This window comes from Macrotis lagotis, chromosome 2, assembly GCF_037893015.1.
Source record: "Macrotis lagotis isolate mMagLag1 chromosome 2, bilby.v1.9.chrom.fasta, whole genome shotgun sequence".
Lineage (NCBI taxonomy): Eukaryota > Metazoa > Chordata > Mammalia > Peramelemorphia > Peramelidae > Macrotis > Macrotis lagotis.
This window is the reverse complement of record NC_133659.1, coordinates 337,626,539-337,643,221: the sequence shown is the minus strand read 5'-3', so window position 1 is coordinate 337,643,221 and position 16,683 is coordinate 337,626,539. Positions and strand designations below refer to the sequence as shown.

The window sequence follows — 16,683 nt, the reverse complement described above, 5'->3', positions numbered from 1 at the left end:
TTTCTATGCCTTCCCATCCTCTGGCCCTGGCCCTGATCTGGACACAGCCCAGCTTATTGTTGAAAAGAGATGTTATGAAAACGAAATTTCACAACTTGGAGCTTGGAGGCAAAGGATTAAAATTTCCCAGTTCTTGAAATATTCGTCAGTGACTTGTAACACCCCCTTCCCCGTAAATATGCCTTCATCAGTAGGGGGAGGAGGGAGGGGCCGGGACCCGAGCCTCATCTTGGTCCTGTTCAGGATAGAGTAGATCTCTCCAAAGAAAGCCCCTCATTCTAGTGCCAACTGGCCTTCTCCTAGAGGCTCAGGGTCCTAAGTTCCCTCTTGCTATAAACATACTCCCTACTCAAGTGACTGAAAAACCCTCAAGGGTGGGAGACTGAGGTTTGTAAAGAGTTCCCTCTAGGAAAGAAACTCTTGGGGAAGGAAATCAGCAAGAAAAGTGGAAGAAAATATGAGGGCTTCCCCAAATGGGGGAATTTCCTCATGGGAGGAGGTTCACAAGTCAGTTTGATGCTAATAATAGGTAGGGATGGGGCTGAGAATCTCAGAGAAGGGGAGGATCAGGAGACAATGAAACTTGGGCCTGAATACAGCTTTTTGGTCAAGTTTAGGAGGGGCCAGGTAAAGGAGAGAAAGGGAAATAGGACAATGTCTGTGGAGCATGTCTTAAAATCCCTCTATGGTTCAGTCCACTGAGGCACAGTTTATCACTGTTGCAGCTGCCCATCAACATTCTCTATGAAGATGTTTCCCCTACCAAAATATTCATCTTCATGGTTATCTTCCTCCACCAAACATTAGCAAAAGTGGAGGGAAATCCCCAACTGTCCTTGTAGTCTGATTTAACCTGGGTTAACCCTTTTCTGCAAATCTTCTTGGAAAACTGCCCAGTCCCATCCTGTCCATTGACTCCTTGTGACCATATCTGATGGCTGGGACTCAGAGACAGGACCTTCACACCCCAGCTTGGGAGGCCTGAGGTGGCAACCAAACTGAGTTGAGGTGGGGCTGCCTGGGTACTGGTTGGCTTGGATTTGGGGTCCTGAGTGGGTGCTGAGGCCAATGTCTGAGCAAGGTGAGATAGTTCAAGCTCTCTTTCATCCCGCTCTAGGGAGGGAGCCTTCCCTGCCTGGACACCCTATAGCCATGAGCTGTCCTCCACAAGTACAGCTTTGTTTGGGTGTCCTGAAGTCAAGAGAAACTGCGTTCATACTACCCAGAAAGGGCTCAATGAAGACAAGATCAAAGGGCCAGCTGGAACTGCAGTGGGCAGAAGAGGCAGGAGAATTTCCTGAACTTGACCCCAGTTGGGTCAGGTTGGAAAAACAAACCCTTTACTGGCAGGTTTAGAGCAATCCCAAATGACTCCAGGGACAGACTGATGAGACCACCAAGACCCATCCAGGCCCCTCCTGGGCAGCCTCTGGATGCAGTTGTTGTGCCAGATTATGATGGCATCAGCTCCTTGGTTTTTTGAGAATGGAAGGCTAGCTGGCACCACAGCTCAGGAGGGTGAGTGTCTGCAGACTTTCCCCAAAGATCTCATCAGCATGACCGGGAGGCAAGACTTGTCTCATTTAAGTCCCATGGATGAGTAGGGCTCTTTCCACTCAAGTCATTCTTTCATGATACTCCCCATCTTAATCTCCCCCAGATTCTTGAGAAAAAGTTGATGATGGATTCTCCAAAGACATCCTGCTTCCCTGTCAAGCTGGTCTTCTCATTATCCTTCAAATCCTCCAGGTTCATTCTTTCTCTTTGTGCCTTTAATATCACTTTCCCCCATTTTCAACTCAAACAAGTGTCCTTGTGCCCCAGTCCCATCCAAAAGCTCTCTCTCTATCATCTTTCTATGCTCTATGAGCTCCTCCAGCACCAGTCAATGGACCTTGGTCACTGCTTTTGATTCCATTCTTTATGGAACATTCTCCAGTTACTATTACCATTTTTGTTTTGCCAACTAGATTTGGAGTTCTCCGAGGGCAGGGGGAATCATTCACTCCCTTTACATGGTCATTGAGTAGACAGGCTAGAGCTGAAAAGAATGACCCTTAGAAGTCCAGTCTAAGCCCTCCCAATTTACAATCACTAAGTAATTATTAAGGACTTATGTGTTGGCACAAAAGTGACACAGGTTCCTTCCCTTGAGGGCCTAATATTTTTATACTGGAGAAAGAAATTCCAAATAGAAAAGTACAATGACTTGGCCACTGTCATTCTTCAGGTTAATGTTTGGAGCTAGGCAAAACTTAAGTCCCAATGTTTTCCCTTGATACCAGATGGTTTGTTGGACTTCAGCAAAGACCTTCTTCAAACCTCCTTTACCAATTGTCTCTTTGGCTGTTCTTTTGCTAAGTGATAGCTCAAACTTCTCCAAGAAGAAGGTCCTTGAAGGCAAGGACCTTATAGCTATAGACGGTTTCCACCTCCTCACACCCCTCCCTTCACTTGCCTGTACCCTTGGATCAATGGAAGCATCTCAGAATGCAGGAGCTTGAAAGGACCTTATTAATCCCCTAAGTCTAACCGCCCTTGTCCATGGTCACACAGTGGGTATTAGCTTTCCTGGGCTCTCTCCACTACCCCTCACTGAGGAAATATCTATCCACGACTGCCCGCGTCTGGTACATGAACGCTTTGCAGATTTGGGACACGTGCCCCAAAGCAATTTCTTGTTTCTGTCTCTGTATCATGAGAGTCTAGCATGCTACCTGGCTCCAAAAAACTCCAAAGAGTTCTGGGTTCTAGGATTTCTAAGGTATCTGCTCCCTTCCCTTATCAAAGTGCTTTCACCTTCATCAGTCCCATCCAATCCTTCCCTTGTTCCCAGGCTCTGCTGAGGTCTCTAGTGATTGACATGAGTGCCATGTTCTTGGGGAGGGGTCCTGCCTCCTACCACTGCCCTCTGCCTCTCTTAGGGCCTTTCATGGGCTCCCTCCTAGCTCTGTAGGCTTTGTAAGCTTAAAGCATTAGGCAGTTAGGAACTGCTCTGGCTCCAGGGCCCCCAGCACTACGAGAGCACCCCGACCCCCTGTGCCAGTGGCCCAAGTTGCTGTTAAAGGAGGCTGGTGGGCTGGAGCTTCCCACAAGAGCCCATCTGTTCTCCCACTCTCCCTTGAATGGCTGCTTTTCTTAGCTCTTCTCACAACGAAGACCATGGCATGATGGATGAGAACCAGAGGGAAATGGTTGGGAAAGGACACATACTGTTCTATTCTCATGCACAGCCTCAGGGGCACCCGCTCAAGTGTGTCCCCAGTCACCACAGAGCTGACCCCCTACCCCACAGGCCCCTCACACTTGGGGCCTGAATTCATCTAGAAATGGCTTCAGATATGCAGTTTGGCTTCAAAACACCTAGAACACTGGCTAGCAAACATCACCCCAGGAGCAAGAGACTAAGGGTTCAGGAATAGCCCATCAGGGAGACCAGAAGATCCAAGGAAAGGTTTGAACAACAAATTCAGTTTCCCAAAAGGTTCCACGGAGCCAATAGTCCTTTCCCTTTATTATAAAAGGCAGGATAAACTCAGCATCTAATCCTCACTGATCTAACACTGCTGGTAGTTCAGCACCCCGTTCCTGGATCCTGGGGGTCCTGACTCAGTAAGTAGACCAGCCATCAGTATTTCTTCAGCCAGCCTGTCATTTCCCCAATGGTTATTGGAGGGCGCTGGGGCCCCCACTGCCCGGGCAGGATTGATGCAAACATGACTAAGGAGATCCTGGGAGCCCTTCCCCAAGTTTCTGCCAGCCCGGACTGAACACAGACTATTAAAAAGTCTTGGGAAGAGGAGAAGAACTTACCTCTGAGCAGGCAAAACCACATTCTGCAATCTGGGATCTAGTCTGCCCCTCCCGGGTCCCCCAGACCAGGGTTAGAAAAATGATGGTACTTCCTGGAAGCATCTCTGAGGCTGTGGGGAGCCAGGGAGGTTCTCCTGGAGGCTGGTCTCTCTACTTCCTTGCTCAGCCACTGTCACTCCTATAAATAGGGCAGGGATCCCATGTTTAACTCTTTAAGGGGAGGCAGATCAAAAAGCCATGTGCTCATTTGTTCAAGCTCCTTGAGGATCAAAAGACATCAATTCTCCCTGGGGAGGGAGCTGGGAGCAGTTGAGAGACTAGAATTCTTAGACTCACAAAAGATTCCAGTTTCAGAGGACATATTGTCCAATCACCCCATTTTGAAGAAGGGGGTTTACCTGAGGTCACACAGTGAAGATTAAATCTGATATGTGTAAGAATGTATGTTAGAATTTAACATATGGTAGAAACTGTGAAATACCTTAAGAATCTGAGGTATGGTTATACACAATAGATCCTCAACGTGGAAATGAACTGTAGAAATTCCGTTGCCTGGATTGGCCGATTTCTCAAACACTCTTCCAGATCCAGGATGCTACAACTAATCATTTGTACTTGGTTGTTGAATCGTTTCAGTCGTGTTCAACGCTTTGTGACCCCAAGAGGGGTTTTCTTGGCAACAGTATGGGAGTGGTTCGCCATTTTCTTCTCTGGTTCAGTTTACAGAGGAGGAAACTAAGGTAAACAGGGTGAAGTGACTTGTCCAGGGTCACACCACTGGGAAGGGATTGTAGCTGGATTTGAACTCAGGAAAATGAATCTTCTGCCTTCAAGCTCAGGGCTGGTTGCACTCTGGCGCCACCTAGCGACCCCCGCCATCTCGATGTACACTATCTGGATGTACAAAATTCCCTCTTTTTGGTTTGTTTTGTTTGTGTTCTTTTTGCAGAGTAATGAGGTTAAGTGACTTGCCCAAGGTCCCAAAGATAGGTAGTCAAGTGTCTGAGGCTGGATTTGAACTCAGGTCCTCCTGACTCTAAGGTGGTGCTCTGTCCACTGTGCCACCTAGCCGCCCCCTGCTAGGTCTAGCGGATCTAGATCTCCAACACTTCTTCACTCAAATAACGTCAGTGGCTCCGTGTTGCCACCTGTGGACAAGTTGACTCTCAAGTCTGTAAGAACCTCTCTCTTCACTAATCCTCTCCCTCAAGGTGTAACCCAGGTGACATTCCTCCTTTCCTGAAGATGACCCCCTGCCTCTCCCCAATCCCAGTCCCTCCTCAATATCTGGTTCATTTTAGAATGACAAACCCCAAGTCCCCACCCCTGAGATCCCTGAGTAGTGTGTCAAAGCTGTTGAGGCTCTCTTGGCCTCAGCAGGCACGAGTTGCTCCCATCTCCATCCTGGACACTTCTGATCTGTCACCCCCCCCCCCAAGTAAATGTGCTATGGAGTGGAATTTACAGGATGGCTGAATAGATTCCAGATCCTTCTGGAAGGCCAAATTTCTTGTAGTGTTCATTTCATATGTAGATCATATAGAGATCATATATGAAATGTCAGCCTGCTTTGTCCCATACACTTTTGGTGGCAGCCATGCCGAGGAATGCCTAAGCATCATGCCCTCAAGATGTCAAAGAAGCAACCATCCACACCCACCTTCCCTCTTAGATGTGCCAAAAGGGAAAGAATTGAACCTGGCTCTCACCTCCACTTTTCTCTCCCCACCCTCCAGGACCTCCCCTGCTCCAAGAAGGAAATGGCATTGAGGTCAATGCCAAGCCAAATCTTTCAAAGCTGACTGATAGGGCAAGTTGAAACAAAGTGGAAGTGTGGCATTAAATTTACATAATTTCTGGGGGAATTCCTCTCTGGAGAGGACAACCCTGATCCATCATCTCCCTAAAGGAGTATAGGAGTCAGGAAACCATCAGTTCTGGGAAGGAGATAGCACACATATAAAACCACAGACTAGTAATGGAAGCAAATGGGCTTAAGTCATGAATGGAAAGACACCAAATCGAATGTGTGGTGGGTCATGTTAACTCTGGACCTCCAGGCAGATGAAGACTTAGGGTTGCATGTGAGCCCAGGCTAGAATCCTCAATGAAAAGTGGTCTAAAGGACAACCATGGAGTTAACTGGCCATTTGACCACTGCTGGCTGGCCATACACTAAATGGCAGTTCAGCTGGTGAGTGTCAAATCCCACCCAGGCTTGATGGATGGCTGGGTGAGAGGGAGGGAGGGATAAACAATGGTTTCTTTTCTCCTTCCACCCTTCCTCACCTCACCCCACCTGCTCCCCACTGAGCAAGATACCAGATGAGCTTCTTTCAACCCTATCACAAAAGTAGACATCCCAAAGGTTAAGTTCCTCCTTGGGTGACTTAAGGGGCAATGAGGGGAGGGCACAGCACTTCTTCGACTGGTTCCTGGTTAATTACCCAGGTACAGTTTAGGGCCCCATAGGAGAGTTTTCATTAATGGGAGGCAGGGATATCCATAACTCCAACTTCCATCAGGATTCTGGGGTCTTGATTCTAGTTTCTTTTGCTTACTTGCTTGTTTGCAAAACAATGGAGTTAAGTGACTTATTCAAGGTCACCCAGGTAGGTTTAAGTGTCTGAGGCTGGATTTGAGTTCAGGTCCTTCTGACTCCAGGGTCATTGCTCTATCCACTGTGCCACCTAGCTGTCCTGGTTTCTTTCTTTTACTTTGCCTCAAATGCCACACCTTACTAACAGTGCCCATCTCTATGGTGCTTTTCTTTAATCCGATTCTGCCAGCTAGGGAGTACTAGGCTCTCCACACTGCTCTAGAACAGAGTATGTGGATCTCTCACTCCCAGGTGTCTTTCCTCTTTCTCTTGCGGTCTTTTATTTTGTTTAGTGCAGTAAGGACAAACAGAACATAGGCTAAACCTGATCTTTCCTCCCATCTCAGTCAGAACAGCTTTACAAGGTAGATGGCCACAATGGCAGAATCCAAGGCAACAGCATGGATCCAATCTTGGTTACTGATACAAAGAACTGGGGACTCCCTGGAGAGGAAGGAAGAAACTACCTCAATGCAGGCAATCCTGGATGCTCTGCCACACTAAAGTCCATCAGTGCAGGTCAGAAGACAGTCATTAGGAATTCCAAGGCAGACATTAAGGTTACTCCACTTAGTGAGGATGAAAATAAATTCTGAATGGGGCAACCTCTTAGTGTTTTCATTCCACAAAGAAGAGAAAGGAGAGGGAAGGAAGGTTGAATCCAATTGTTTTATCTTGACTGTCCTCTTAGATCTTCCACTAAATGCTGCCTCTGTCCAAGGTAGATGTCAGCTTTGCCCCCTTTTGGTGACAGTCTCTTAATCTTTCCATGAAATTTGAGAGTGAACTCATAGGACAAGAGATTTAGATGGTTAGGACCCTCGAGGTTGGCACAGAAAGGTTAAATATCAGCCTGAGATGTGATCCCAGGACTTCCTGGCACCAAAATCCTTCATATTCTCCCCAGAAAAGCAGTCTGCTCATACTAGACATCATCCTACATAGCTCTAAGGAATGAAATTCCAGGTGGGAGAAGCCCAATCCCCCCCAACTCATCTTTCAAAAGTAGGAAAACCAAACAGATTTCCCTGGTCCCTGTTGCCTTCTGGCCTTCAGAACATCAGGGCCAGGACATCATCATCAGGTGAAGATCACAGACAATCACAGAACAAGGAGGGTCCAGAGCTAGAAGTGATCCTGTCAGCCAACAGCTAACCTTAATAGAGAAACTGAAAGAGGTCTGCGAAGTCCTGTACAGACATCATCTCATTGGACCCTCACAACAGCCCTAATGGGTGCTATCATCATTGCCATTTTGGAGATGGGGAAACTGAGGCTGAGTGGTGAAGTGACTTCCCCAGGATTCACAGTTTCCAGAAAGATTCCAATGTAAGTCTTCTCACCACTAAGACCAGCCTTTTCTCCTTGTACCATTGAACTGTTCAAAGAACAGCAAAAAAGGAGCAACTGTCCCCAAATCAATGGGGAAGGGAGACACTCTTGAGCATGACAGGATAGCCACTCATGCCCCAGGAAAATCTGGTGGATGGAAAAGCTATTCCCCCAAAGACATTTTTCTAGTATTTACCTGAAAAATCGGGTATAGTTCATTAGAGCCCAACTATCCACACCCCATTCTTTTAAGAAAGCTAAACACCAGTGTGGACAAGCCAGAGGAACCTGCCAAGCCCATTTCCCAATACCATGGTCCTCACTAATCCTTCCTTCTCCTGCTTTCTGGGTCACACTCCTCTGTTCAACACTTTGTACCATCTGTACATCTGTTCTCCTGAAAACTGGACACCCCCTGCTTTGGCGGGCTTTTATTAAGTTGGCTGGATCCCTAAGTCTTCATCTCCATCTAGTCCGGTACTCATTTTTTTTTTTTTGCAAGGCAAAAGGGTTAAGTGATTTGCCCAGTCACACAGGTGTCTGAGGTTAGATTTGAATTCAGCATCAGTGCTCTAACCACTGTGAACCTAGTTGCCCCATCCTCATTTCCAAAGCAAACATTTGGATCTTTAAAGAACTGAGCCCCAAAACATCGCAATGTGACTAGGGTTTGAGAGACATAGGTGAGCATTGAGGGAATGACCTCTATGATCCCTTCCTGTTCTAAGCCTACGATCCCATGATGCTGTAATGAAGCTGGGTGCTCATTCTTCATCACCTGAATTAACCACATTCTCCACCAGTATCACACCAAGGGAACCCAGGGGAGGCCGAAAGCTGGTGAAGCCTCTGTCCTGCTGGCTGAAATCCTGCTGGGACAAGGCTCCAACTTCTGGGTTGGCTTAGTTTTCAGCCAAGTCCAACCTTCTCTCAAAGCAGGCTCAGTAGGTCAGAAACACATGAGGCAACTTTACAAACCTGCCGTCTGTAAAAAAATTCTACTGTGGAAAGCAGGTCATTCCCCTGAAAACTGAGCTTGAAAAGACTCCATACACACGGCTCATCATTTATATGAATGGGTTTTTTTGTTGTTTTGCTTGTTTGTTTAAAAAACACACACAATAAATCAGACTGTTTTGGAATCCATGTAGGTTGCTATAAATTTTCTAGGAAAGTGGGTGTTTCAAGAGGTTCCACAACTTCTTCATTCTTTTGGATTAGCCTTCTGACTGACCAGTAAGAGATACGTAGACATTTCCTTGTAAGATGGTGGCACAAAATGAACTACACTGTTTGCAAGTCTTCTCCAGGTGGAATGTTTCTTTGCAAATGAGGCAGGAGGATTGGATGCTTCTCTGCAAACCTGCAAAGAGCAAGATAGAAAGTGGCTTGAAAAGCCGTGCAGAAGAACCCAAAGCAGCCCCAGACAGAAAAGCAGAGCTCTCCTCCCCACAAACATTAACAGACACTCACCATGTGGAAGGCTCTGTCCTGGAAGATTAAACATGAAAAATGGAGCTCCTGCTCTCAAAGAGCTTACAATCTAAAAGGAGAAATATGGCACAGACACATGTCAGGGTGGGCCACTGGAGGAACAACTCAAAGCAATCCTCCCACCCACTGCAACAAGTGACCAGACAGCTTGAGTTACACCCTAGCCAGGTTAAAACAGCCTGCCTGCCCCAGATAGGGAGAAACTGCCCAGTTATCTTCAGGGTGGTCGAGGCCACGTCTCAAAAATAGCCAAATGGGTTGAACTTGGGATACATCACCTAGGAAATTGTAGCAGGCCATGGTAAACTCTGTGTGTGTGTGCAGGGTCCCCAAATCAGCTGATGGCAATGTCTCCATCAGGAGCCAAGGACTGGATACAGCTCTGCATCATTACAAGGAGTCTGGCAGAAACCTCCTTGAGCCTTCCCCAAAGGAGAGAAATGGACTTCCAGCAAACAATCTGAGTTACCACCCCACCCCACCCCACTCCATCCCAAACATCCCTGGTGCCATATGTGACCTCTAAACCTGAACCCACTCCCCCCCCCCCACTCTCTAAGTTCCTATAGGAAAGTGTGCCACAGGCTTTTTTGGGGGAGGGGGAATGACATATTTTAAACCAACTATTCTATCTTAGCAAATATCCTCTTCCTAAAAGCTAATCAAGTCTAACCAACTAAATTATTACCACGTTGTCATGCATTACAGTCTAGAAAAGATAACCCCCAGACTCTCAGCTGTTTCTGGAACCTCATGTTCTAGATTATGTTGATCTAGGCTGGTTCATCTATGTGATCTAGGCTGGTTCATCAGGGTCAGTAGGGGCTGAGATTGTTACAGCCTTGCCTGCTATGAGATAGAACATCACAGAGGCAAAGGCAACGTGCATGGACAAATTTGAGGAGGGAGTGGGGAGCAAAGCTCCCTGGGATCTAGTGAAGAGGGCTGCAGGACTTGGAGTCAGCAAGATCTAAGTTCCAATCCTACTCCAAATAGTTACTTACTTGCTGGGTCTTTGAACATAAGTGGGGATGGACTCTAAGTCTATGATTCTAAGATCTTTGGGGTGAACTCATTTTTCTAGAAGCAAGGAAGCAGAAGGGTAACTTTCCAGGATACCCTCCTATGGCTTTCCTTCTTGAATCTGTCCCTCATAGAGAAAGGGCCACTTATACTCTTTCTTTCCTTCCTTCCTCCCTTTCTTCCCTCCCTTCCTTCCTCCCTTTCCTCCTTCTTCTGGCCTCTTCTTTCACAAGTCCAGAAAAGACAGGGAAGAGCTTCTAGGACCTTGGGTGGATGCTGCTGCATTGAGGGAAGAGGAATTAGGAGACAGTGGGATCATGATTCCTCATGAATAAAATAGGACTTCACTCAGCAACATTTGAACACAAAACCACGTGATGACGACAGGCACATTTATCATTGGATCTATTATCACCTCTTAGTTTTTCTCTCTCAATAGAAACTATTGGGAGATTCAAAATTCAGTTTAAATTAGAGCCATTCCACCATTCCCATTCCACAGTCACCTGTTGAGTGCCTCCACCATCTCAAGACAGGCACGCTGTAGGTGCTGTAGGTACTGGGGTACAAAGACAAAAGTGGGGAAAGAAATTGTCCTTCCTCCAAGTATGGGAGAGGAAGTGAGTCTTTCAACAAAGGAAAGCAAGGGAGGCATTGGGCTTGGGGCAGAATCAGTTCCTGCCCAGGGAGATGCCCTAGGTGAATATGGGTCACAACATGATGCCATGGGGAAAGAGAGACAGAAGTCACCCTGGGGGGGGGTCTCCTTGTCCCCAGGTCTGGAGATGAGCACCCCAGGGAGGGAGGAGGGAAGGAGAGAGAACATTTGGGAAGCTCATTGTATACACCCTTTACAACAGCCTACAGGCTGATGGTGAGTCAGCGTCGCCCCCTTCTGGGCCAATGAGAGTTCGCGGGCCTCCAGTCCCAGAGAGTTGGTCTTCCAGATTGGATCTCAGGTCCTTCACCTGTAAAGTGAGGGTTTTCAAGTTCTCTTCTAGCCTCGACGCCTCCAAGATCAATCTTAGTCCTTCCCTTCATCTCCTCCTTGAGCCCTTTCTCTGAATAATGTGAACAGTAGGAGATGGTTGGGGTCTCTTGGTTTCATGGTGATTTTTAAGATGAAATTTCCCACGGAAAAGGGCCGAAGCACCAGTGATGCAATGCAAAGACCATGGCTTTTACAAGGGATTTTTCCAGTCAGTGGCAGCCACCACACCTCCTCTTTGGTGATGGTGACTTTAGGTAAGGGTCTTGTCCATTATCCCATGCTGGGCCTAGGAAGGGCCCCCAGTAGGACAAGAAGCCAGGGCATACCTCCATAATCATCTCAGGCCGGTGGGTGACTGTACTAGGCAGACACCCCTCTCGGTAGTCGTGCAGTGGGCTCACTGGCATCCTGCAGGGCTGGGGGGACAATTTCAGGAAGGTCGGGTGATGCTTAGAACCTGTTGTCAGAAAGACGAGAGCCATGTATCCTAGGATTCAGATTCCTCAGAGCATCATCAAGCCCATCGACATAGTCACAAAAATGAAAGGTAATTAGATGTCTTGATTCATCTGGCTTCATTTTCTCAATGGCAGTACCATCGATCGATGGGCTCTTCAGTGACTTTGGTAATCACTGTTTAAATATCTATTGCCTCCAAGAATCCAAGGCTGGTACTAAACAAACAACTCTCACACAGCCCAGGCTCTGCCGTGGAGCAGTAGAAGTCCTAGAGGCTGAGTATAGGAAGCTGGACAAGCATACAAATAACTGCATTTCTCCATATCTTCTTACCTGTGGAATTCATGTACATCCTCTTACTACACAATGGCCCTAATCCAGGGAGTAATGATATAAGGAATCCTCAATAACAAGTGGGCGCAGAAGGATTTGGGTCCATCAATTAATCAATCAATGCTGGGGTGGGAGGGAATAAGCATTTATATGTTTGCTCCTAACAGCCTTGACAGGTGGGTACTTTTACTATTCCCATTTTATAGTCAGAGAAATAAAGGTAAACAGAGGTGAAGCAACTTGTCTCCCAGTTAGGAAGTGTCAGGGTCCAGATGTGAACTCAAGTCTTTCTGACTTGAATGCTCTAACCACTTATCATCTAGCTGCCCCAATAAATGTTTATTGTCCTTGCCCTTCTCAAGGAGTTCACAATCTAATGAGAGAAAAACAACACATAGAAAGAGGAAGAAAAGCATTGAGGGTGGGGGTTGGGGAAGAAAGGGGATCTAGAAGGGCCTGATGAATCTTGACAAGATGGGATGCCCTGGTCCTCCACCTTAAGTGACATATCTAAACAGAGGCATCTGGTCATCACCCTGAATTGTTTCCAAATAAAGGGAAGAAAAAGGCACACAAAGAAGGCTCCATTAGCTCTGTCTTCCCTTGAAATGGTGATGTGGGCACCACTCCACTAATATGTTGAGGGGGTGTTCAGAAAATCTTCCTTGGTAACCTTGATGATTCTTGTCTCGCAGAGCCCCGATATTGCAGGATAAAAATGTTTTCCAGGTATGGTCACCTTCCCTTACAAAGTAGAGTTCACTAGCTATGCCAATCCATCGGGTGTGATTTGGGGTAAATTAGGAGTACTGAGGACATTTTTTATATTCCCTTCCTTGTGAGATTATAGACAGGAAAGCTCTTTGAAAAAAGGAACAGTGAAAAAGGAAAGCAAAGCCAAGGCCTGGGTTCAGTGAGAAGCGGGTGCTCTCTTAAACAAAGGGTTAGTTGTGTGCTGCCAACATCACATTTCAAGATGGCATCAGCAAAGGTCACCGTGTCCTTCCTTTCCCCAGGCATCTGGGATTGGGGGAAGACTGCTGGCAACTTGGATCATCCCCTTTGCCCTAATTCTTTGATTCATTTACAAATAGAAGACATTTTATCCACCTGGGCAATAGAGTCTACAAAAGAAGGCTAGTGACTTGCTCCAGACTTCTTCTAGAAGAACTTTACTGAAAAACAGAACCATGAATAATGGTGCTGTGGACACCATTCATAGGGTCCCCATAATCTGCACAATGCTTTCCTATCCTTCTCTAATTCCACCAGGGTAGCCTAGCCCATGGCATTCAATCCCCTGGTCCCTTCTGGCTAGTGACTCTTCAAGCTCAAGGGCTTTCCTGCCCTTTGACTGAGGAACAGAAACTTCCTTGTTGAAATTCAGATACTTTCTGAGGCTGCTGCCTGTGGTCTGACTCTTTCCTTCGAAGCAGAGCAGTTTGTCTTGCTGGTGCAGTTTCCTTTTCCTAGTCTGCTGGGTTTCTCCTTAGACCAGAGAGAAAATCCAAGTGAGCAGCAGGGGCCTTTGGTGACTGTCATTCATTCACTCATCTCATGCCCTGAGGAATGTAGATTACTGGCAGCAGACTGGCTAGCCTGCTCCCAACTTGAGATGTGAAAACCTCCACAAGATCTCTGGGATGGGAGTCCATCCCTCACCTAGACAAACAGTACAACATCCCCTAACAAATGATCCTCCTATTTGCTCAAGGATCTCTCCTTAGCAGGGAACTCACCATGACTGTAAGAGTCTCCTTCCATCTAACCTATGCCAATCCCCATTACTCCTAACTCTGGAGTCCTTCTTCCATTTGACAGCCCTTCAAAATGTGATAATAGGGCAGCTAGGTGGTGCAGTGGATACAGTACCGGCCCTGAAGTCAGGAGCACCTGAGTTCAAATGTGACCTCAGACACTTAACAATTACCTAGCTGTGTGACCTTGGGCAAGTCACTTAACCCCATTGCCTTGCAAAAACAACAAAAAAATGTAATGATAGCTCTCATGTCCCCGCCTCCAAGTCCAAGCATCCCCAAGGTCTTCAGTCTTGATATAGTAGAAACTTAATTCACCCGATTATCCCAAGTTTCCCTTCTCTGGATGTTCTCCAGCTAATGTCCACCACATTCCAGATGGGGTCTTATCAGTACAGAGGACTATGGAAATTCTCCACCCCACCCCAGCCCCACTCCTCTTTCATGGGACCTAAAGACAGAATTCTAAGTCAGCACAACTAGATTTCTTGTCCCTTGTCTTTCTTCAGGCACAGTAAAAGGAGGTCCTAGCTCAAAGTAAACCAGACTCCTTGAGGGCAGAACAAAAACTCTGCCACTGCTGCCCTGACTATAGAAAACAGTGAATCCTTCAATTCCAGAATCCACAGAACTCTGAGCCAGGTTCTGGGGATCCTGAAACGAAAGCCAAGCAATTCATGCTACAGGGAAAGACAACCATGAATATGCAAAAAAAAAAAACATGAGGAAATTTATCAAAGGGAAGCACTTCTTAATGGGGCTAACCTAGACCACATCTTGTCCCACACAGTACTAGCTGCTCTTAGAGGATAATTTGGAGACACACACCCCTTTAAAAGAGTGAAACCCCCTTAAAACCCTTCTAAAAGAGAAAGTCAGACTCTTATCTTACCAACCTCACAGGCAATATAAGTTTGAGTTGCTCCTAGACATACGTTAGGTGGGGAAGCATTATGGCAAGACCTCCCATCTCTGCCAAGAACCCATATACTGGTAGGCCCTACTACCCTGCAAGGAGCCCTTTGGAGTCAAAGGATGCTCAGTTTTGGAAGATTTAAATGCACCCAGGAAGGGAAAATAGAATCTCAGAAAACCTAAGACAAATTCTTCCTATTATAAAAAAAGAAATTGAACCAGAGATCAATGAGCTCCCAAAGGAAAAATCCCCAGGACCAGATAGATTCAAAAATAAATCCTACCAAACATTTGAGGAACAATTAATTCTAATATTAGATAAACTATTTGTAATACCAGGCAGAGAAGGAATCCTATAAAATTCCTTTTGTGACACAAATAAGAAGCTGCTGCTTAAACCAGGAAGAGTAAACACAGAGAAAGAAAACTACAGACCCAGTTTCCCTACTGAATTCAAATTGCAATGTTATCACAAAGATCATAAGCTATAAGCAGGTGAAATCTATGCCAGGAATGTAGGGTTGGTTCAGAATTAGGAAAACTATCAGCATAACTGACCAAATCAAAAGTAAAAGCAACAAAAATCATACTATTTCAAAAGATGCAGAAAATTTTTGATCAAATCATTCCTATTAAAAATACCAGAAAGTTGGGAATCAACTGATCTTTCCTTAAAATGATAATATTTTATCTAAAAACCATCAGCAAGCATTATTTGTAATGGGCTTAAGCTGGAAGCCTTCCCAATAAAATCAGGGGTAAAACAAAGCTACCCATTATCACCATTATTATTTAATATTGCATTAGAAATGTGAGCTATAGCAGTAAGAGAATAAAAATGGAAGGAATTAGAATAGGCAACAAGGAAACAAACTATTACTCTTTGCAGAAAATATAATGGTATACTTAGAGAATCCTAGAGAATGTTAAGGTATCCTCAAACTTGTCTTCTTGAGTTACCATATTTTCTAGACATACTGAAGCTGAAGTATGTAGGAGGCCCCGAACATGTCAAGGACAAAGTGTTGCCATCCATAATTTGCTGTTTGAATCAAGTCAGACTCCCTGGGGGTTGTCAGGCACCAGTCAGTCTGCTCTAGACTGAGAAACTGTGCAGCTTGGGACCCTTGGAGAGAAGCAGATTCTTCTATCTTCTTGGTCCAGAAGTTCCCAAGGGAAAAGAATGTGGCTTTTGAGATTATTCCTTCCTTTCTCTCCCCATTAGGAAGGGATTAGTCCTTTTCCATTTTCTTATGATTTCCCCTTCTCCTTGTAACTTAAACACCCAAGGCTTTCCTTGCACCACTGAATTTCTTGTACCTGTACAGGAATTCCTCATGCATATTCATTTCTCTTATAATAAATCCAGTTGTAATGCATGTCTCATGGACTTGTGATTTTTTGTAAATAAAAATCAACTTAAAAACTAGTTGAAATAATCACTTCAGCAAAGTTGCAGGATATAAAATAAATCCATATATATATATACACATACATATACATATATATATATATATATATATATATATATATATATATATATATAGCAACAGAGTCAAGAGCTAGAAAATGAAAGTCCATTTAAAATGAGCAGCACCAGGAGAACAGTATACCTAGTTAACAGCAATGTTGTATGATAATGAACTGTGAATGATTTTGCTTTCTCAGCAATATGATAATCCAAAGGACTCATTCCAAAAACTGAAATCTACCTCCAAAGGAAAAAACTGGTGTAATTTGAATGCAGATCAGAGCAGACTATTTTTTCCCCCCTTTATTTTTCTTGGGTTGTTTTGGGGTTGTCTTTTGGTCTGTGTTTTCTTTCACAATATGGTTAAACTGGAAATAATTGCATGACTGTACAAGTATGACCTATATCAAATTGCTTGCCTATTCAATGCAGGTAATGGGTCAAGAGGGAGAGAATTTGGAACTCAAAAAAAAAAATTGAAATGGAAGTTAAAAAT

The 16,683-nt window shown here is 45.4% G+C and overlaps 2 protein-coding genes across 8 annotated transcripts in view; both read right to left on the bottom strand.

The window, feature by feature from the left end:
• Positions 1-8,961, bottom strand: part of IL17REL (interleukin 17 receptor E like) — a 43,664-nt gene extending 34,703 nt beyond the window's left edge. The window contains exon 1 of the mRNA XM_074227237.1: positions 3,814-8,961. Coding sequence (XP_074083338.1) covers positions 3,814-3,915 — 102 coding nt within the window. The 5' untranslated portion in view covers positions 3,916-8,961. The remainder of the gene's footprint in view (positions 1-3,813) is intronic.
• Positions 8,962-10,773: 1,812 nt separating this feature from the next.
• TTLL8 (tubulin tyrosine ligase like 8) overlaps positions 10,774-16,683 on the bottom strand; it is a 78,566-nt gene continuing 72,656 nt past the window's right edge. For all 7 annotated transcript variants that reach the window (XM_074227231.1, XM_074227230.1, XM_074227234.1 and 4 more), the window contains 3 exons: positions 11,579-11,709; positions 11,127-11,229; positions 10,774-10,820 (listed from right to left, as the gene is read on the bottom strand). In XM_074227231.1, the coding sequence (XP_074083332.1) occupies positions 10,789-10,820; positions 11,127-11,229; positions 11,579-11,709 (266 nt within the window). In that variant the 3' untranslated portion in view covers positions 10,774-10,788. The remainder of the gene's footprint in view (positions 10,821-11,126; positions 11,230-11,578; positions 11,710-16,683) is intronic.